Source organism: Festucalex cinctus, chromosome 15 (genome assembly GCF_051991245.1).
Source record: "Festucalex cinctus isolate MCC-2025b chromosome 15, RoL_Fcin_1.0, whole genome shotgun sequence".
Classification (NCBI taxonomy): Eukaryota; Metazoa; Chordata; class Actinopteri; order Syngnathiformes; family Syngnathidae; genus Festucalex; species Festucalex cinctus.
Genome location: NC_135425.1, coordinates 7,615,197 through 7,638,102, shown reverse-complemented (window position 1 = coordinate 7,638,102; position 22,906 = coordinate 7,615,197). Strand labels below are relative to the sequence as shown.

The window sequence follows — 22,906 nt, the reverse complement described above, 5'->3', positions numbered from 1 at the left end:
CACCTGTATGAAACTCCACCATGTGTTCTTATTGAGGCCAAGGGCCGCTACAGTGTAAATTCATACATTATTAAATCCTCTTCCCCTGTCCAGTGACCTCTTAACCGTTATACAGAGACTGAATAGGCAGATTCTCTTTTTGTTGCTTCAGCACAAACTTTATTTTAGCTTTATTCGCTCAGTGCAAGCTCCCATTTAATTTCTGAGCCAATACCGCCCACCTTTGTCAAAGTGCGGCACTACAGCACTCTATCCCCATAAAACTAACAATGGGAAAACTTTTTTTTTTCCATTACTTTCCATTGTGAAGTCAAGCAGCACATTGATTCCATAGTTTTCTCTTAACCAAAAGGCTATCAAGACCTGCAATATATGTAAAAAATTTTTATTTTTTTTAAAGGTAAACTTTATTCCACCTGGCATGTTTTTATGTATAATCAACAAATTGACTCATTCATTGGATTATGGCTATTGTTGTAAGATGAGCAATGTATAAAAAATAAAAAAGGCTCTTCACTATCCACTCCACTAGTAGGTCCTATTTAAAAGAGCAATGAGTAACAGATGACTCAGAAACCTCAAAGAACTGGAAGTCTTTTGTCAGGGAAAAATGGGCGGAGGTATCTCAAACAGCGTTTACAAGCTGGGATACTTGACAAAAGGGGCAGTACAAGGTATTAACTTTGCGTGGTGCCAAATGTTTTCGGACTCCATTGTTTTATTTTGGATGTGTAAATAAAATATGATGGAGAAAAAAAAGTTTCATGTTATACGAATGTGTAAGCCACACCTGCTTGTGAAGAGAATAGTCATTATTTTATCAAATTCTTACACATTTTATTTTCGTTTGAATCCAATAATGTCCCTGATTTTATCATTAACATTGCTAAAGTTGCATATTTGCTATATGCTATTGGTTGAGTTGGGAAGTGCAGCAGCCAGCCAATTCAGATTGCATACACAAAAGCAGAAAGCACAGTTAAACAGCACCATCTATTGGTAAAATTACTGTACTTAAAGAAAGGAGGCTATTAAGGAGATACCGGTTCTGGCTCTTTTCACGTCTTCAAAAATATTTTTAGACTCTTGCAATGTGCAATCTGATGTTTCATTGTTAAGCTGATGCACACATCACAAGGGAGGGCACACTGAAGTCAAGTCAGCTTTATTGTCAAGTGTGCATATATACATACATGACACAGAGCACAATGAGACTGCCGTCCGCTCTCATGGTGCAAACCTGTAAGGTAAAATATAAAACGTGTGGAAGTACTAAAATGACGGGAAGACCATTGCACTGTAGAGCTTGTCACTTTCTACTTTGGCCTCAAGCATAACTGCAGTCTGAATATTTTTTTTCCCAGTTTTCTTGGAGTCTGACTTGAAGTTTGGGCTATGCTCGAATGCAGCTTCTTCTTGTTTCTGAAAGAATTAGAAATAGTTTGTTTGAATTTGCATAATGTAATGTGCATAGAGTATAAAAAGGAAACAATCCAAACACATAATTTTGGAAAATGTTTAATAACCAATTTTTGTTAAAGGAAAAAATAATTTCCAACAATAAAATATGCATATTTTTTTCCACATTAGTTCCTGTATTCCGCTTAGCGTTTTCCCAACTCAAATAACGATTAGACAGAGTTGATACTTCATGTTCCATATTTTTGCTACATTAAACCATATTTCAACACATATCCATCTAAATAATAGTAAATATATATATATAAAAAAAAAAAAAAGTTACAAGATTGTCTGTCTTTAAGGCTGCAGGCATAAAGGCTATGCAACTGTATGCAGACTTTTGTTTTCAACAGTTAACCTTATGACTGGCAGACTTACTCCAAACTGATCTTTTCAAATATTACAAATGTTTGGGATGTGAGATTATTTGAGAACAACAGTAAGACATCAAATTATTTTTTTTTCCTAGTCTGTTAGCTCCTCTTGGCATGCATTTAGCTTGGGTCCAAAGAAGCACCTTTAATACTGTATAATGTAACATAGCACCATTTTTTCCCCCCATATAGTTTTTCTTTTATACTGGGACCCAACCGATGGCATGCACACACTGTAAAATTTTGCTGTCTGTTACCATTTCTAAACATAGCTTTATTTCAAACATTACAAGGCAATAAATGATAAAGTACTTTACATAGAGTGGATGAACTAGTACAGTACAAAACCTGTTCTATTTTTTAGTCATATTCTAAGGGACTACAGGACACACCAATATACGTAACATTTACCTAAAATGTACACATCTTCCATGTTTTTTCAGGTCATTTCACTTTCCAACAAAACTTCCAACTTTCCAACTTATCTCTAAGTTCCATACTCCAAAACTGTGGAGAGGACAAAACAAAACAGCAAACCGTCACTTCGTCAGTAGGCAAACATTCACATGACAAGCACAAGTACATTTACACTTTGTCACCACTAGTCCCACCTCTGTACCTATTTTTTATTTTTTTTGTAACTACCTCAAATTCAATTTCAAATTCACCATTTTCTCAGTGGACTTCATTGTTTCCAACTGAAAACAAGTATACATTAAGGTAGACAAAATATACAGTCAACGTTGTAAAGGTACTTTAAGGCGTTCGGGCTGGAAACATCTTTGTTATAAATCCGGATTTCCCTTGATGAAGCTTTTCATCAATGTCCAAAAATCTTGTAACCAACTTAAACACATATTATTTTCTATTCCCCCCTCACGCCTTAACAACACCAAATGTGTGTCCTTCAACTTCTTCAACGTAGTCATAATGTTGAATTAGATTTTCTTTGTTATTCATGAAAGTTTCACATCTAAATACAGAACAGGAGTTGTTGATAATTGTCAAGAACAGGTACTGGTCAAGCACTGTAGGTCAGAAGACCAAAGCAGGTGTTATTTGGGATGTGTCATGTCTAACAATTATATCAGGACATATTTAGAAACACATCTATACAGTAGGCCTATGTAACATTTATTAGTAGTCTGCTCTGTTTGTGTGCGTTTATTTATTTGTGCTCAGCCACTGAAGTTGTAGCTGAACACGGTCTTAACAAATACACTTGATTGTTATACAGTTAAACTCTATTGAGTTTTTGGTTGGTCTTGAACAGAATAGTAAACGCAAAGCAAACAAAATCTGCTTATGGCATGCTTTGGAAGTAGCCGAGTTGATTTTCATGTTTCACAGGAATGCATGCAGTGCAATCTCCAAAGACAAATATGTTGATGTTTGAGGAGAATGTCAAGACGCTATCGGTGACTTTGCATGATCGGTGACGCGCATGCGCAGAAGATCCCGCCATTTTGGATCGCCAACTACGGCAACTATACTAGAACAAATAACTTTATATGCGTACGCGGTTGTGCGCGTTCGTAAAAACACGATACAACATGAAAAAAAAACAGATTATTGATGCATTATAAAGGAACCAAGTAATTTTTATAAATTATAAGATGAACATTTTACTTTTGACGTCATTACATTATAGTGAGTCTCCAAGGTTGTACTTTACAGTAAGTCTGAGGTGTGGGTGTATTAAATGACCCCCCCCCCCCCCCCTCCTCAAAACTATCCTATGATATTGGCCATATATTGTTCGAAAGACAATAAAAATACTGCAGACTAAATCTTATAACAATGAAGACATACTACGAATGTAATGGGGTCAAAAGTAAAACATTCGTCTTTAAAACCAGTAGAATTAAAATAGTTCTTATAATGCATAAAAATTTTATTTTTCTTTCAATGATGTATCATGTTTTTACAAACGCGCACTATCGCGCAGGAATATACGGGATTTTGTTCTAGTGGTGCTGCCGTAGTTAGCTATCCAAGCTGGCGGGATCTTATGCGCATGCGCGTCACCCATCGAGCAGGGTCACCGGTAGCGTCTTGACATAGACCATTCAACATGCTCGTCCGTAAAAATTAAATGTCTTTTGAAGTCATGAGGTAGACCACACTGATTCACATCTGTGGTGCTTTCAAAACTAGCAAGATGTGTCTGTTACAAGCATGAACAAAGATTTAACCCTGTCATCTCCCTCTTAAGACAAAAAAAAGCAACAGTATTTTGCCAAGTAACTGCATACTCTGCATTTAATTAGTTATCTCTCATATCGCATTCAGACGGATGCACTAACATAATTACACTAGTTATCCAGGTAACAACCTTTTTTTGAAGAATAAATAGCGAATGTGACTGTCACATCATCTGCTGCTTTTACACATTCCTTCGAAATTTAATTCTACTCTTAGTTAACTCGATTATTATTTGCATTGATTTACACAAAATGGAGAAATCCTATCGCCAAATCAGAAGAAAGTTGTGTTAAAAAGCAGCTAATCAGATTCTTACAGTCCTTGGAAACAGTTCCACCACAGATTACAAAGCAGTAGGAACAAAAAAGTGCAACTTTTATTTAAAGTGCTTTTTAAGAGTTTTTTTTTTTTTTAAAGAGCATTTTTGGAATTCAGCGACAGATTCCAAGGCAATTTACAAGAAATTCATGTTCTTGTAACTAAAGAATGAGCACAGAATATTTAGCAGTAATTAATGGCTAAAGCCATTTAAAACTTGCCTCCTGCGCCAAATTCATTGATTTGTGAAATATCTTTAAATAATTTGTTAATCCATATTTTTCTAATAAATTGTGCTTAAAGTTATTCTTTCAATACTTTGACTTGTATGAAAATAAAACAATTCAAGCTATAATTATAATAATATTATTCTTCACACTCTGAATGTCAGCAGAACAAACGCAGCCAACTAAAACTGTGCTTACACCTTACAGGACCACAAGGACTGACTGTCACCAGTGATGCCAGCCTTGATGAACAATTAACTCACTCCCGTCATATTATTTCATCTCCTCACGAAACTGCAAGCTACGAGCATCAAGAAAACATAATTTGGCATGACAGAGGGTCTGACACAGACTACATCTCTTTGAAGGCCTGGTTAGAATTAAAATTAAATTGTTTTTTGGTTCATATATTGTTGTCAACATTTCAACCTTGTCTGAGTGAGTGGAATTGTTGACACTCACTCAGACAAGGTTGAAAAAAAATGGCTCGGTCGAAAGTAAGCCAAAACGGGTGAACTGGCTAACGCAGTGCTGGTTCCAAAAGGGGCGAGCCAATAATTGGTTATTTATATCAAGCGCATTTGGTTGACGATTTGATACAACACATTGATTGGGTCAGGATTTTGACCCAATACCGGGTAGAAAGTACCCATGCTGATGAGTTAAAGCTACCAAAAAGGATAGAAACGGTTCAGGTTACAAGGTTCTGCTCAAAATCGACAGCTAGCTTGAGTTAGGAAAACAATCCAGCAATTTTGTGTGAAAATGAGTTACCAATAATCCACAGAATAGCACACTTATGCGCAGTATATAAAACTGTCTAGAAGACTGCGTAATGATCTAACCTACATGTTAGTTAGCAATAGCATGCATCAGTTTGTCTACAACCTTTGGTCAGCTAAGTAGACGAAAGAATTGCATTGAATACTGCTAATGGGTACAGGTTCATATAAAGATGGAAATTGAACCCGGTAATAAATAAGTCAGAATTAGGCCCTCTGTCTTTTGTCTTTCCATGCAGCTCATACAAGTGCTCAAGGTACAGCTAGCTAACCGCTATGTACAGCTAACTGCTATTCAAGTTCTAATTAAAAGCAGCACTTGAGAAGATTTTTGGGAACAAAAACACACAACACACTAGCTCTTATATACAAATTATAACCTCTCTTTCAGTGGACAATATATATATATAGACTAAACATACAGACATATGGAAGGTATTTGACAGCCCATGGTAGCAGGATATTGAGCCCTTTCTACTCTCTCACTTTGTTTGTCTAACCAGTGTGCATTCAGGTGCTCAATGAGTCTGGTTTTACCTTCGCTTGTATTCCTCTCATGTTCACACTATTGACCTGAGCTATCCTCCATGGGGCAACTTAATACAGAAACCAGAGAGGAAGATGAAAAATCTATAGCACCATGTGTTTTCTTCATATTTCAAGTATTTTAAAATTGAATTTTTTAAACATTCAGCTGGTTGAAAATATGAAATGAGGGAAATAGGGGACCGGAGGGTGTGCTCCAACTACAGAGGGATCACACTCCTCAGCCTCCCTGGTAAGGTCTATTCGGGGGTGCTGGAGCGGAGGGTCCGACGGGAGGTCGAATCTCGGATTCAGGAGGAGCAGTGTGGTTTTCGTCCTGGCCGTGGAACAGTGGACCAGCTCTACACCCTCAGCAGGATCCTTGAGGGGGCGTGGGAGTTCGCTCAACCAGTCCACATGTGTTTTGTGGATTTGGAGAAGGCGTTCGACCGTGTCCCTCGGGGAGTCCTGTGGGGGGTGCTTCGGGAGTACGGGGTACCGGGCCCCCTGATACGGGCTGTTCGGTCCCTGTACGACCGTTGCCAGAGTTTGGTCCGCATTGCCGGCAGTAAGTCAGATTCATTTCCGGTGAGGGTTGGACTCCGTCAAGGTTGCCCTTTGTCACCGATTCTGTTCAGAACTTTTATGGACAGAATTTCTAGGCGCAGCCGAGGCGTTGAGGGGTTCTGGTTTGGTGGCCTCAGCATTGCATCTCTGCTCTTTGCAGATGATGTGGTGCTGTTGGCTTCATCAGGCCGGGGCCTCCAACTCTCACTGGAGCGGTTCGCAGCCGAGTGTGAAGCGGTTGGGATGAGGATCAGCACCTCCAAATCCGAGACCATGGTCCTCAGTCGGAAAAGGGTGGAGTGTCGTCTTCGGGTCGGGGATGAGATCCTGCCCCAAGTGGAGGAGTTCAAGTATCTTGGGGTCTTGTTTACGAGTGAGGGTAGGATGGAGCGGGAGATCGACAGGCGGATCGGTGCAGCGTCTGCAGTGATGCGGACTCTGTATCGGTCTGTCGTGGTGAAGAAAGAGCTGAGCCAAAAGGCAAAGCTCTCGATTTACCGGTCGATCTATGTTCCGACCCTCACCTATGGTCACGAGCTGTGGGTCGTGACCGAAAGAACGAGATCCCGGATGCAAGCGGCCGAAATGAGTTTCCTCCGCAGGGTTTCCGGGCTCTCCCTTAGAGATAGGGTGAGAAGCTCGGTCATCCGGGAGGGACTCAGAGTCGAGCCGCTGCTCCTCCGCGTTGAGAGGAGCCGGGTGAGAAGCTCGGTCATCCGGGAGGGACTCAGAGTCGAGCCGCTGCTCCTCCGCGTTGAGAGGAGCCGGGTGAGAAGCTCGGTCATCCGGGAGGGACTCAGAGTCGAGCCGCTGCTCCTCCGCGTTGAGAGGAGCCGGGTGAGAAGCTCGGTCATCCGGGAGGGACTCAGAGTCGAGCCGCTGCTCCTCCGCGTTGAGAGGAGCCGGGTGAGAAGCTCGGTCATCCGGGAGGGACTCAGAGTCGAGCCGCTGCTCCTCCGCGTTGAGAGGAGCCGGGTGAGAAGCTCGGTCATCCGGGAGGGACTCAGAGTCGAGCCGCTGCTCCTCCGCGTTGAGAGGAGCCGGGTGAGAAGCTCGGTCATCCGGGAGGGACTCAGAGTCGAGCCGCTGCTCCTCCGCGTTGAGAGGAGCCGGGTGAGAAGCTCGGTCATCCGGGAGGGACTCAGAGTCGAGCCGCTGCTCCTCCGCGTTGAGAGGAGCCGGGTGAGAAGCTCGGTCATCCGGGAGGGACTCAGAGTCGAGCCGCTGCTCCTCCGCGTTGAGAGGAGCCGGGTGAGAAGCTCGGTCATCCGGGAGGGACTCAGAGTCGAGCCGCTGCTCCTCCGCGTTGAGAGGAGCCGGGTGAGAAGCTCGGTCATCCGGGAGGGACTCAGAGTCGAGCCGCTGCTCCTCCGCGTTGAGAGGAGCCGGGTGAGAAGCTCGGTCATCCGGGAGGGACTCAGAGTCGAGCCGCTGCTCCTCCGCGTTGAGAGGAGCCAGCTGAGGTGGCTCGGGCATCTGGTTCGGATGCCTCCAGGACGCCTCCCTGGGGAGGTGTTCCAGGCATGTCCCACCGGTGGGAGGCCCCGGGGACGACCCAGGACACGCTGGAGAGACTATGTCTCTCGGCTGGCCTGGGAACGCCTTGGGATCCCACCGGAGGAGCTGGTTGAAGTGGCTGGGGAGAGGGAAGTCTGGGTTTCCCTCCTGAAGCTGCTGCCCCCGCGACCCGACCCCGGATAAGCGGAAGAAGATGGATGGATGGATGGATGGAAATACCCTTCAGTAGTGTTGTAATGGGGGCATGTGGGAAATAAAATATAGGCTACAGTAATAATTATTTCTCTTTTGAGTATCCAAAATATTTTGTCGTTTTCAAGGCATCAATGATTCTGAAACTAGTCGGTGCTCCAGCATCAAGCTACCACAACCGTCCAGAAAAACAAAACAAAACAAAACATAAAATATGATCATGCAAGCCTTCTAATAATTTGGCCCATTTGTCATAATTTTCTCTTTCTCTGGGACTGTTGTCCTTGTGGCTGCGAGGCTGGGGATGAGACCATCCTATCAAAAAGTACTTTTATAAAGCAGCATGTTATAGAATTAGGAAAGGTGCAACACAGACACAGAGAAACATTGTCGGTTTTGTTCATTTTGATCTTTCTGTGACATTTGGATTTGCTTAACAAGGCTTAACCAAGACCTCTTTGGTCAACCCGCCTGCATGGTAAAACGTCTGTGGATAAAAACTGGCATGAGCAGTTGAAAGAAATTATTTTTACGTGTTATGAGCTATCTAACCACTGTGGAGCCTGTTATGGCTGCCTGTTTGTTAATAGATTGTCGAAAATGGAAGTCTGAAATTCATTTAGAACAACGGTAACAAATGTTGCAAATTGACTGATTCCATTGTTTCGATAGTGGGCAAATCAGGGACAGAATATGAAAAAAATACTCCTGTGTTATGTACAAAAGACATAGATGAAAGGTTCGTGCTAATTGGACACATCTAGCTGTGAACCACAGTTGACAGAGTACTATAGAATGCAACAATGCACTCTCCACCCCATCTACCTTTTGATTCAAGTTGAGTAGCAAGCAACAAGATCAAAAAGTGGTTTCATATCCATTAAGGGGAAACAAAAACAAAAAAACAGCACAGACAATAGACACATTTCAGCCACTGTACGAGCAGTCAGTTTGTCATTTGTCTGATACAAATATTTTAATAATATGGAAGAAGATCTCTTTTTATCTATGTACGTTAAATTCATTTTATGAAAAGCCTTAGAAAAGATATTCACATAATTGGCTACATTTGGGTACTATACAAGTTAGATCAATAGTTTAATGGTTACATTGTTTTAAATCATTCAAATAAATATATTTGGGTGGTCCAAATCTCAAAGTGTTTGTGTTGGATTGCAGGATGTACTGCACCCAGTTAGTAAGGTGCCTCCTGCCTTAATGTTGACAATAGCCATGTAGCAAAAGAAAGTGAGGTGTTCCATTGACGTGCCACCAGTTTAATAATACCAATAGACACGTAAGGTCTACACTGAGGGATTGCCAGCCCCAAGGTGACGAGGTATGTAGTTAGTGTGAAAATTGCTACATTTTATAGACTGCAGGCTGTATATATACATATACATACACAATATTAGGGGTGTACATCTATCCAACAATTTGACATGTAAGCGAAAGTCGAACAATTTGACTCGGTTCAATTCGATGCACACACATTTTTTAAATGAAAACTAATTTTCTGATTCAGGTTGTTTTTAGTTAACACCCCTAATATATTTATACACACATTTGTGTACATAGGCCTGTGTATGTATATATACGGTACGTGTGGGTGTGTGCAGATAGTATATAAATGTACTCTTTGTGTACATACAGATAATGTACAGTAGTATTGAAATAAATAAATTATCTCTGCTCGTGAGAATGCTTGTGCCAGTATTAATCATGTCATGAACTTTAACTATCTGCAGGTGTCAACAACCATATATCACACCACATATATGACGAATATTCTCTTTGAAAACCCGCATCAGTGGCAAAGTGCACACTCATTGTTTTACTGTCCTAAACATTAGCAAGTATATCATATTTGTAAGACGAGCTATAGGGAGAAAATGTTTGTTGCTGTACAGAGCACTTTTTTTGCACATTGCCACTCTCCCACCATTTTATAGATTCTTACTGAAATATGATTTATTATTTACAGAGTAGTAGTGTATTCAATTTAGAAGGGAGGGTGAGGAGGATTTAGGGAGATTTGTTGTTTTGGACTTGGTAGCTGGATATTTCTGATATATCAGCGATTAAAATTCCACCTACTTTCGGGGGCACGCACAAACTGTACAGTACAGTACAGTACAGCACAGTAGAGTACACAATCGGCCGATTATGAGGTTCCGTCCTACTGCCAAGGTCGCTCAATCCTCCTGCTCCTCGCTGTCCTGCCGAGCGTCTGTGCTCTTCTCTTTGTGACAATTGAAAATTCGCCGCATCTCCTCCTCATACCTGATGAAATTCTCCCCGAATCTCGCCCAGGCTTTTAAAGGGACGGTGATGGTGTTTCTGTACGGCTGGCGCACTTCGCTGATCTTTAAAAAGACGCCATAGCGGTTGGAACCGACGTCAAAATAAAACCTCTTGTTGTCCACGCGGAAGGACGCGGCCTCTGGAAGCTCAGGGCTGTCGTCGTGGTTCCTGGTTACGGCTCGGCCGCGCTCGTCGCATTCGTCGTCGCCGTAGTCTTCGATGAGCTGCGACAGCGCGTCCCTGAACTCGATGAGACCCTGCGCGGGCAGAACGATGGTCTGTTCGATCCCCTGGCCGTAGTAGCCCATCGTGCCGTGCCCTTTGCTGACAGTCTGTCGTATGCGCAGGAACCTCCCTCTCTGGTTCTCTTTCAGGTCCAGAAAGTACTTTCTGTTGTCCCTCTCGATGAATTCGCTCTTGAGGACGCGGTGCGCGTGGTCGTCCGACGCCGCGGAGCCGGTGGGAGACGATGCGGGCTCCTGCGCTCTTCTGCGGCCCTGCTCGTTGCTGCCGTGCTCGTCGAGCTGCGGCGCCGGCGCGAGGCCCCCCCGCAGTCCGATCCGGGCGTAATAGTCGATGAAGTCCCCCAGGCAGTAGCGGAGCGCGGGCGCCATCGACATGGACAGCGTCAGTTTGCTTTTCCGGATGTTATCGTGGCGACCTCTGCCGATCCACACCTCGGCGATTTTCAGGAAGCGTCCGCGCACGCTCTGCTTCACGTCCAGGTAGAAACGTTTCTTCTGGATGTCGACGCGTTTAGAGGCGAGCTCCTGGATGTCGCTGCCTTGCTGCTGGGGACCACTTTGCACGTATTGCTGAGGATATGTTGCTCTCGGCAAAGAGTCTGATGCAATCTTACCCCTGACTCTCTCCATTCCTCTGCAACATCCATCGGCCAGCATGATTTAGATTCCGCGTCTTGACAGCTCAGGACAGCTCGATTCCCCCATCTCCGTGCGCCTTCATTCCAACATCTGGCATGGAGCTTGGTGACAAGTTTGCCTGATGCCTCGAATGACCTAAAGATGGCAGCTAGTTGGAAGGCATCAGCTGATCGTGTTGCTGTGTCCCCCGAATAAAAGGTCAAGGTAGATTATTTAGCCACTGCAACCTACCGGAGCTTTTTGTATCACCTATATGAATTGCAGTAAGCTCATTCAGAGAGTGAGAGAGAGAGTCAGGGAAGCAGCCGACCTGAAATGGGAGGAGGCGTGCAATCTACTACATAAACCCGATGAACCCATCCACCCCGCCCCTTCCCGTCCTGAGGATACCTCTAGCTAGCTGGTAAAGATTTACACAGTCACTGTGGGAAAGATGGAGCTCTAGCTCGCATCTGACATCATACACACGTCTGCTGTTATGAAAAAAATAAAATAAAATTTAAAAAAAATCTCGATTTATGATGGCGGCTCAAAAAAAACTTGCATCTTTTGCCCAACAATATATAGCGAAATTCACGTATAATTGATGTCTGTTGAATTGCATTAGTATATCTCCAAAAAAAAAAGAGAAAAAAAAGGACTTGGTGAAGATGCCGACCCGAGAGTGTTAGTTAACAAAAAATACAGCAGAATGTTAAATACAAGTTATCCTATATACGGATTAAAATTATTTGTATAAATTACATTGAAAATGTAAATACATACGCGATTTACTTCGTGAGTGCAGAAAAATCCATAACTTTCAAGAGGTACTGAATTATTAATATGGCTACCTTTTGTAAATAAAATTCCCAAATACATTTAATAAACATTTTTTTCTTTCATGTAAATTTTTTTAAGCCTTACAATGCCTTCATTCATTTTCAATCTAGAATTCTAGCTGGAGCAACTCTAATGCTCGAATCACAATTCAGGTGCAAAGCAGGTAAGAAATATCCATAATAATAATAATCCATAACACGTGATTTAAAATAATGCTAATAATAAAAAGCAAACATTGGGTGAAAAGACAACACAATTAATTGAATCAGACATTCAGAATCCTCAAATGAAGTCATAAAATACAAAGTGAAAATATTTATGTCCCAGCCATAAATATAGATCACTCTTGAACTTTAGTAGATATTTTAGGTATATTTCAGAAATAGATATCTATACTTAGCTGATAACATTATTTTTTACCTTTTATTACTGTATGTGTGTTTTTTTTTTATTGCTTAGGTGAAATACTACTTCTAGGTTTAACATTTTTTTTTACATAAGTACATTTACTTCTACTATAGCGTGAGCTCTTTTGCCACCTCTGCTGAAAATAGCGTGATATATCTTTATTTTCATCGTGAAAGGCACTCAAAAACACAATTTAATGACCACAGACTACTAGAAATGTTAGTGTGAGCTTGTGACTTGATAAGCGTATCGTTCACAATTCAGATAAACGGTATGATCAATGTTGCAAAAACAACAGAAGCTGAATCTAACGGAATATCTCAAAGATGCTTAGTAAAATTTCCTGCCACAATCCAAAATGGTACACACACCTCTGTCATGCTCAAGAGATATTCTGAAATGCAATATGTGGAATTAACCCTAAAAGTATACTTCTGGTATACAAAGTTGACAGAACCTACACACTGGACTGTTTACTAGGGATGTAACGATATCAAAAGCCACGATACGATACTATCAAGATATGAAGCTCAAAATATGATAATTATCACGATATTGTAGGGTGGTTGGCGATATTTAAAAAAGGTTACAATATTGTAAAAAAAAAAAGAAAAAAAAAAGAGCTCATACTAAAAAAAAAAAGCACAATATTGTGCTTTTATACATAACATCAACGTTATTATTATGTTATGTTGTTAAAGCACGCACACATAAATTTCCTCCACATATTGACTTGCTTCACTGGCATATTACATTCACCTTCATCTGACTAGTGTAGATTTGAAAACACAGAAGGGCCAAAATATCCCTAATGAAATTAAATTGCACTAAAACAAAAAAAAAAAACTAGCCATGAGAGGGTGCTAGAACTGCACAAATGCTAATCACCCCGACTTTTTTTTTTTTTTTTTTAACAGCTGCGTTGCATTTAAATTTGTGAACATGACGACGACGATATTGTAGCAGTTGTAATATCACGGTATCACGATATTGCGCTTATCGTTACATCCCTACTGTTTGCCAGTCCATTACAGGGCACATGTAACAACAGTTCACACTCACATTCACACTCACTTTCATAGCGCGACTGAGTGGGAAGTGAACCACGCTGCAAGCACAGAAGTCAGGCAAATGAAGCACTCAGTTACTATAATACAAAGCCGTGGAAATGTAATTTGACATTTAAGCAAGTCTTTAGGTGCTCATAAGAAAGCAATATTATTTCATGGTACACAAAAAAAAGTAACATGCAGCCACCATAGTATAAAAAATAAAGTCAGTCAGCATTAAAGGGAAGTAGTTGGAAGCAAAAACAATTCTAAATCAATTTCACATGCTTGTGTAAACGGGAGCGACAGCATACGGAAATGCGAGGCCATTTGAAAAACGTCTACGAGGGAACTACATAAAGGATTTTCAATTGGAATACTGCATACGTGCTCCTTTTGGAAATGCTTTGTTCTGCTTGGTTAAGAACAAACACAGAACAGATTTGGGATCACCAAAGACTTGAAATGAATATGTGACATTAACCCGGGAACACAGTTTGTCACGTAATCCATAAACTGGTCCTGTAAGTGTTCTTACTGTGGCCTGTAGCCACCAAGCTGTGGCCTGTAGCTAGAGAGAGATTGGCCGTCTGTAAGTGTTTTCTGCTCATTATCTTCTCCTGATGGACACGAGTCCCGCGGCAACAGCACCTCCTGTGGCTCCACCTCAGGAAAGCTGCCACTGTCTTGGTTCCATGAAGAGTGTGTGAAGCAAGGCAGTCGTGAGAACGGTTGGGAAGCTCCGCCGCCTTCCTGCACTGAAAGGTCTGGGTTCTCCTCAGAGTCCAGAAGGGGCTGCGTGGACTCGGAGCGAGAAAAAATGAGCGGCTGGGGTTGGGCACTCGGGGTCTGGCCTTTGTAGCCATTAGATGCCACCACTGAGGAGTACTGAACAGTGCTGGCTGTGGTGTCAGCGATGTCAGCACCCTCGTCGCTGTCAGACACACTCTGACGGGGTGACGACATGCAAGAGGAGCCTCCGATGCCGCTGCTGTGCTCTTCAGACAGATACTTGTCCTTCTTGAGAGCCAGGCTTGTTTTGTCTTCCTCAGACAATGACTTGCCATCACTTGTGTCCACATCAAGCACACTGATGCCAGACAAACAGTTCTCCTTTGGCGTCTCGGGCTATGGGGGAACATGAAGAGGCAAACTTAAAACAGAAATAGTCCAAGCTTGTGTGAATTGTATAATGCACGTTACGTTCCAGGCAACGCCCGCAATAGACCAAGTTTATCGAGTAATAACCAAAAGTCTAGTTCAGGGGTGTCCAAACGTTTTCATTTGAGAAACAGAAAATCAGAAGGACGCAAGGGCCACATAATGTTATGAAGAGAAATTGTGTTTAGTCCTAAAAATTGTACAAATAATTTATTTGTGCGTTTGCATATTCAGAATAATGCTACAGTATATAAACCAATTTATTTGTAATATGGCAGTAGGGATATTATAGTTTTGGAATTTTTCATTTTAGTTCCTTTTTATTAGTTTTCAGGGTGGTTCTGTTAGTTTTTATTAGTTTAGTTATTTAAAAAATGCTTAGTTTTAGCTTAGTTCAGGTGTGTTCAAACTATGGCCCGGGGCCATTTGCGGCCCGCTGTCCATTTTTCAGTGGCCCGCGACATATGCTAAAAATGGCATTTGACGCAGTTCAAATAAAACAAACAAAACAAAAATGTTTGGAGATGGTTAAAGTAAGAAGGGAGGGTATCGAAAAACAGGTGCCATTCAAGGTTATTTTAGTTAACTACAACTAATGAAAAAACTCAAACTAAAATTGAAAAAACAATATTGTTACCGAAACAAAATAAAAAACGAAAATGCTTTTTAAAAAACGAAAACTAACTGAAACTACATTTTATGTTTACAAAATTAACTCCAACTAACTATAATTATAGCAAACATGTCCTTCATTTTAGTTTTTGGTAATTAATTTAATGCATGAGCCTTTGGGGATGCTTTTAAATGTGATTTTTAGTAGATTTATTTTGATATAAACCGGAGTAATGACGTTTGAAAGTATGTCACACAGAAGTTACGTCATCTAGCAGCAGCCAATAGGAAAGCACCTTCAGATGACGTTGCGCCCATGGTGTTTTTTAAATATTGCGCACAAGTAATACACATTTAAAATAAAAAATAAAAAATAAAAAAAATAACTAATACTAATACTGAAACGAACAAACTAAGCTAAAACTAAGCATTTTTTTAAACTAAACTAATAAAAACTAATAGAACCACCCTGAAAACTAATAAAAATGAACTAAAATGAAAAATTCCAAAACTATAATAACCCGAATGCCATATTACAAATAAATTGGTTTATATACTGTAGCATTTTTCTAAATATGCAAAAGCACAAATAAATTATTTGTACAATAATTTGTGACTAAACACAATTTCTCTTCATAACTTGCGTCCTTCTGATTTTCTGTATGTGGCCCTCAAATGAAAACGTTTGGACACCCCTGGCTTGGTTTGTTAGTTTCAGTATTAGTATTAGATTTTTATTTTTATTTTAAGTGCATTACTTGTGTGCAATATTTAAAAAACACCATGGGAGCAGCGTCATCTAAAGGTGCTTTTCTATTGGCTGCTGCTAGATGACATCATTTCAGTGTAACATACTTTCAAACATCATTATTCCGGTTTATATCAAAATAAATCTACTAAAAATCACATTTAAAATCATCCCCAAAGACTCATGCATTAAATTAATTACAAATGACTAAAACGAAGGAGATGTTTGCTGTAATTATAGTTAGTTTTAGTTAGTTTTGTAAACATAAAATGTAGTTTCAGTTAGTGTTCGTTTTTTAAAAAGCAATTTCGTTTTTATTTCGGTAACAATATTGTTTATTTATTTTTAGTTTTTTTATTAGTTTTATTTAGTTAACGAAAATAACCTTTAATGGCACCTGTTTTTCGATACCCTCCCTTCTTACTTTGACCATCTCCAAACATTTTTGTTTTGTTTATTTTATTTGAACTGAGTCAAATGCCATTTTTAGCATATGTCGCGGGCCACTGAAAAATGGATGGCGGGCCGCAAATGGCCCCCGGGCCGTAGTTTGGAAAGTCCTGATCTAGGCTATTGTTTATACAGTGTTACATCACTTTTTGCTGGTGATACATTCAACCCCAATCACCCCCCCACCCACCCCACACAATAATTTCTGCAAAGTAGAGGTTGATTTTTTACAAAAAAAAAATATTTTATTATTATTTATTTTGTAATTTTTTTATAACCCCCCTCCAACATGACTCCCACCTTCTAAACACTTGTTACACTGAAAGAGCAACTAGCTTGTGGTAGTAGAAATTATTTAGATCGTAGTTTTCACTGCTGCTGTCAATCACAGCCAGACCACGCCCAATATTCTCCCCCCTCGCAAGCCGTTGCTTTGCGTAGTGAGCGTAGTTTTCAAATATTAGTGAGCAGTGCAGCAAGAGTCTGGTTGAAAGTGAGTTACGCATTAATACATTTAATTTTCAGCATGCAAAATTTAGAATAAATACTGAGCTGCTGATGGCGTTTTTCTTTTTAATCTTAAAATGGCTTACTTTAATCATAAACCATGTTACAAATGTCCAAATTGATTACAAATGAAAACACACAATACAGTAAATGATATATACTTTACTGAAGATGTGCAGTTGAGTAAAAAAAAATTCAAAACTCAATGAGTCGCCGAACCTGCAATATGTGAACTGGATTTATACAGATTATTTTCATGACAGTCCTTACTTTTAAAGGATAATCAGGGGACCAGTTCCCAATGGTGCTCTTTCTGGGGTTTGGGATCCAAGGCCATAAGTTGTTCTTGATCCTGTGTGAGAGGAAACACATGGCTATAAATTAGGCGCCTTCATGAAAGGGGAACAAAGCTGCACGTAGGAGTGAGTCACACTAAAAAAAATTTCATCGACAGCCCACCAACGTACACGTAGTGACTCATGGTGCATACACTTCCGTCCTTTATTTTTCTTGTAGACTGAAAACATTAGTGCTTAAAAAGAGATCAACATTTTGGCAAGCAAACATTAAATAATTTATCAATTCAATATTGAGTCTCATTTCAATTGAATCTACCTCAAAATATCTGTTTAAAGTATTTTGCTAACTTATGACGTTTTATAAGATGCAGACAGGAGAAATAAAGGAATTGTCACCACTGTTGTTTACAATGGCCAGTATTCTCAGCAAAATAGTTTGAAGCTGTCTGGTTATCAGACAGTACTGAAAAGCCTTAACATTAGTATCGAAATCTGGTTTGATAAAAAGTATCTCCTTTATAAGTTGTCACCACTAGCACACAGAAGTCATTTATCGCCACAAAGACATGCAAAAGAATCCTTCTCTACTTACACGTCTTTTTTATAGAAGCACAGCAACATGGATAAGAGAACCACAAAGAGAAAGCCAAGACTAACTCCAACCACAATCATCTCAATCTCCCCCGGTGCTGTGGGAAACAAACATGATTTCAGGACAATTCTACCACAGAATCAACATGTAAACTTTCAAGCACAATTGTAGGTCACAAATCTGTGTTTTGCTGAATTGGGCCAAAAGTAATGTTTTCTTTGATGGAGATGTTGAAAAATATTTGCTGGTATGACGGATTTATGGGCGTGATAACCTCCGCAGTGGCCAAAACATTCCGATTAAACTGCACTTATAAACTAACCACCAGAGGGAGCTAGACCTGCACAAATGGAATACAATCTCACCTTTTTGAGAGATGTGCTGCTTTTAATATTGTGACATGACAACGGTGATATCGTGATAATTTTAATATTGCGATATTACCGTTGTCATTACATCCCTACTATCACATACAAAGGTGTTTTAGAGCAGTTTTTCCCCAACCTTTCACGCCAAGGTACACGTGGCTGGCATAGATAGCTGAACAAAGTTGCAATATTTGCAATATCACACTCAAGGTTGTGATGCTGTACTGTATGTATAGCATCATGGCTGCGATTCGATCATAGGGATGTAACGATATCCAAACATCACGACACGATATGAAGTTCACGATATTGTGGGGGCGCTGGCGATATTTAAAAAAAAGATCACAATATTGTAAAAAAAGAGCTCATACTAAAAAAGGAAAAAGCACAATATTGTGCTTTTGTACATAACAGCAATGCATATAAAGCACCTACAATCTCTAATGACAATATTGAGGCACTTTCCTGCTAATGCAAGCACACATTGATCGCTTTACAAGTAAATTAAGCTCCCTTTCATCTGACAATTAACATAGATTTTACACATAGAAGGCCAAAACATCCCTAATGAAAATTAAATTGCACTAATAAACTAGCCACTAAAGGGTGCTAGAACTGCACAAATGGATATCAACCTGACTTTTTTAACAAATGTGTTCCTTTTAAATATTGTGAACATGACGACGACGATATTGTGGCAGTTTTAATATCACGATATCACCCTTATCGTGACATCCCTATTCGATCATAGGACAAAGATAAATACAGCCATGATGGCATACATTATTACAAGCACTGTTAGTTAACAGTAACTAACAAGTGCTAACTTGTTATTTTCAATTATTTATCTCCTTCAAAACTAATAGTTGTGCAAACAGCCTTCAGGGCAACATGCTAACTAGCTAAAGCATCATATGTGACCGGCTTTAGCAAAAGGGTCCATGTGCCAAAAAATCAAAATTAAGATATGATATATTCAAATTCTGCACTTGATTCCCTTTAGAATTATATAATACATGGACGTACCTCTAAAAATGATAAAGTTACAGCAGTTTTAATGTTGGAAGATTGAAATCCCTAGTTTTGAGAAAAAGGGGTTGAAAGTTTTTGTTCTTGCATCTTTCAAATGTCCATAGCAACCAGTACCTTAGGAAAAAGATATGAACCTGAAATTTTCTCAGGAACTGTTTCTTTGTGACAAAAAGTTTTTAAAAATCCACAGTACTATTAGGTCATTACTGAACGATGATGTAGGCCAAATTAATGGCCTTAACTATTAGAACACTTATGAGTAGTAGTGAAGTTAAAGTTAAAAGTCCCAGTGCTGCTTGTTATACCGCTTATAATAACTCATGGAAAGATGAAAATTGCTTAGTTGGAGCTTTTTTATAAATAATACATTTTTGGACAAATTGCATGAATTCAATTATTTGGATAATTTGCTGCAGCACCCTGACAATCTCACCACGGCACTCTGGTTGGGTATCACTGTTTGAGAGCAGCAGCATCAATTGAACATTGGTTGTGGAATATTCAGTTTTGATAAGTATTTAGATTATGGATAAATTTGAACCCATCTCCATTTCAATGGCGGTAACATTTCCCTTAACATAAAACTATAGCTATTCTATCTGACTAGAGTTTCAACGTCATGCCCACTTCACAAGAAAATTAAAAAGCGCAAGTGCCTCTGGAATTATTGTGATTCCACTCACCATATTTTAGGGTGTTAAATGTGTGTCTTGTGCCGTTAGTTGAGCCTCCAATGGTGGATGCCCTGATCCAGGCCTCATACTGGGTGTTGGCTGACAGTGACGTCAGCAAATATGAAGTGACGTTTCCTGGTACTGTGATTGACACTAATGAGGGAAAACACATTTGCGGGCATTTGTTAATAAAACAAAAGGACATCTACACTCTCCTACTAAAGAATTGGAAGACTGAGAACATGTGGGTTTCAGGGTTTGACATCAAAAGAAGCATATGAGACAAGAACAATCATGGCGTGTTATGAGTTTCATACCATTTGGCAGCTATACGTTTTGCCACATAAACACCAGTTTGCATTTTTGCCTTTCAATGTGTTTGATTTGAGGCCCAAAATGTAAATCCGCTTATTTTAAGCCTTGCTCTTGTTTCATTTTACTGTTTTGAGTTCCTACCAAAACGTTTTCAGTTTAAGGCAAAAAGGTATTGTTCCAATACTTTTGGAGGGGAATATTCCGGAAATGTGCAAAAATGAAGCCTATTTCAGGAAGCCACCACACATACATACCGGGTTCAGTCCCACTTGAGTAGAAGACGGTGTAGTTCGTGATGAAGCCATTTCGGGCAGGTGGGGGAATTACGTTCCACACAAGCTCGACTTCATTTCGTCCTCGTTTACCATTCAGTTGAATAGAGGGGCCTACCGAGGGAGCTGAAAAAAAAAAAAAAAAAAAAGAATAGACCATCAAGCAAACGTAACCCAGCAAGGTAAGGAGGGGCCACATTATCTAGGAACTTGTATGTCAACAGCAGAACTTTGTACTGGATGCAGTGCTAGATGTACAGCCAGTGGAGCTGTTGGAGGATGGGGGTAATTTGTTCCCTGGAGTGGGTGTGAGTGAGGAGGCAGCCAGCAGAGTTATGAACATATTGAAGTTTTTGAAGAAGAGGATTATATTGCAGTAATTGATAACAGAATGAATGGGTAACTCGGCTGTGGTCTGGGAGAGAGAGGCACAGAGGTGTGCAATGTTGCAGAGGTGGAAAAAGGACATTTTAGTAATATGGTTAATATGGGTATGAAATGTGATGGTGGAGGCAATTATCATATCGAGGTTGTGAACGGAGGGGAGGGGTGACCTTGTGACCAACGATAGGGAGGGAGAAGTTCTGGATAGAGGCAAGGAGAGATTCTGTTGTGTTCTGTGTCTGTGACACCACCACCTGCCTGACTTTTGATTTGATTCCTCAGTTGCCTTGACGACGGTGGTGGGCAGAGCCGACGCACCTGCGGCGTGTCATAATCAGTTGGCCTTATAAGCCTAGCCGCTGCGGACAGGAGGCGTCGAAATATTCTCCGCACTGCCTAGCTTGCTGCTTACGATAACTCCTAGCCTGGTTTTGATAAGTATTCACGTCTCTTTGATACCTGCTTATGTTTTGTATTGTCCGCAGTGGCTTAGACCTCTAGCGCGCCCTTTGTTGATATTCTAGCTTACATCGCTGCTTATTGTAGTTTATTGTATTGGTGTCCACGACTTGTTACGTGCGCTTTCCGTTCGTCCTTTTCCTTACATTTTGTCTTGACATATTTATTCTTTTTTTTCGTGCGTCTTGCCACGCTCCCTTATTTGTAAAAATAAAGCTTGTCGAACGACTGTGTTGCAAATACCGTGTGGTCTGCTCTCTGGGATGCAGCACACACCCATGCACGCACATTCACGACAGATTCGGTCCGATAATGAGGAGCTTTGTTTTGTTGCCGTTTAATTTTAGAACGTTTTTTGTCCATCAAAGTTTTGAGTGATGGATTTGGTGGAGATGTACAGATGGGTATCGTCGGCGTAACAGTGAAACTGCATTCCATGGTGGCGAATGATTTGACTCCAAACTAATGTTGCCGACATGCGGGTACTATTGTTGGAGCGGGTCACATATGCTAGTATATTACAATATAATTTAGCTGACAAATTGCCATCTCACCAAGTAAGAACACAAATCTCGTCTTAACATTTTAAGACATGCTGAGCATGTAGCCTTACCGTTCTGCGCAAGGTAAGCTTCTACTCTTGCTGGTTTTCCTGTCCATCCAGAGTATATGGGATACACAGATATGTTGTAGCAAATATACTTCTTTATGTTGCCTATGTGTAAGAGGAGAGGTAAAGTGAAGAAATAATTTCATTATTGGAACATGGTGACAGTGAGCAAATATTTTGACAAGTTTCTTTTACTGTCATCACAAATTCATCAAAGTGCAGTATTCTTTCCGACAAATACATGGACTGAGTGGTCATCCTTTAATGGAAAGAATGAACCAGCAATTTTAGATGATGTTGAAAAACTACACATTGATTTAAATAAAAGTAGGAAGTTACCTTTTATAGTAGTTTGTTGGGTGCTTTTGTTTTCCCTCTGCCAGTCCGTGTCATTAGCACTAACCCACTCCACAACATATTGTGTAATCGCTGTATTGTTGGGGGCATTCCATTTTAGTAAAAACTGGTCCCCTTGTGTGTGCACTTTAAGCCCCTCCATTGGGTCGAGATCTGAAATGTATACCATAAAATAAGTCTTCCTAGAATTAATTTGTGGCGTTACAATGGATAACATGAATGCAAATAGACATGAAATATAGCATAATTCTCATAGCAGATACAAAAAAAAAAAAAACATTCTGAGGTGAATATAAAGTACCACTTTTGTTGTCAGAGTACAATATTTGTATTACAATATGTATTTCTTCATTTTATTCCACTCAAATGCAACAGAGATATGCTGAAATAACCTAGTGCAGACCACCTACCAAGCGCTTCCTCTGGGATG

The 22,906-nt window shown here is 40.3% G+C and overlaps 2 protein-coding genes and 1 long non-coding RNA gene across 4 annotated transcripts in view; 1 reads left to right on the top strand and 2 right to left on the bottom strand.

Moving 5' to 3' along the window:
• Window positions 1-22,906, top strand: part of LOC144001870 (uncharacterized) — a 46,322-nt gene that overhangs the window by 442 nt on the left and 22,974 nt on the right. The gene's annotated exons all lie outside the window — the stretch shown is intronic.
• purg (purine-rich element binding protein G) lies at window positions 1,150-11,740 on the bottom strand. Its single transcript, XM_077496454.1, has 2 exons — window positions 10,267-11,740; window positions 1,150-1,422 (listed from the first exon to the last, which is right to left on the bottom strand). Exon 1 carries the CDS (start codon window positions 11,373-11,375, stop codon window positions 10,365-10,367), a length of 1,011 nt encoding a protein of 336 aa, XP_077352580.1. The 5' UTR covers window positions 11,376-11,740; the 3' UTR covers window positions 1,150-1,422; window positions 10,267-10,364.
• The window catches only part of il6st (interleukin 6 cytokine family signal transduce), a 21,981-nt gene continuing 11,805 nt past the window's right edge, over window positions 12,731-22,906 (bottom strand). For both annotated transcript variants that reach the window (XM_077497225.1, XM_077497226.1), the window contains exons 9-16: window positions 22,887-22,906; window positions 22,459-22,629; window positions 22,123-22,224; window positions 20,649-20,792; window positions 20,089-20,232; window positions 18,006-18,102; window positions 17,385-17,466; window positions 12,731-14,764 (exon numbers count right to left, since the gene is read on the bottom strand). The exon at window positions 22,887-22,906 is cut by the window's right edge and continues 242 nt beyond it. In XM_077497225.1, the coding sequence (XP_077353351.1) occupies window positions 14,171-14,764; window positions 17,385-17,466; window positions 18,006-18,102; window positions 20,089-20,232; window positions 20,649-20,792; window positions 22,123-22,224; window positions 22,459-22,629; window positions 22,887-22,906 (1,354 nt within the window). In that variant the 3' untranslated portion in view covers window positions 12,731-14,170. The remainder of the gene's footprint in view (window positions 14,765-17,384; window positions 17,467-18,005; window positions 18,103-20,088; window positions 20,233-20,648; window positions 20,793-22,122; window positions 22,225-22,458; window positions 22,630-22,886) is intronic.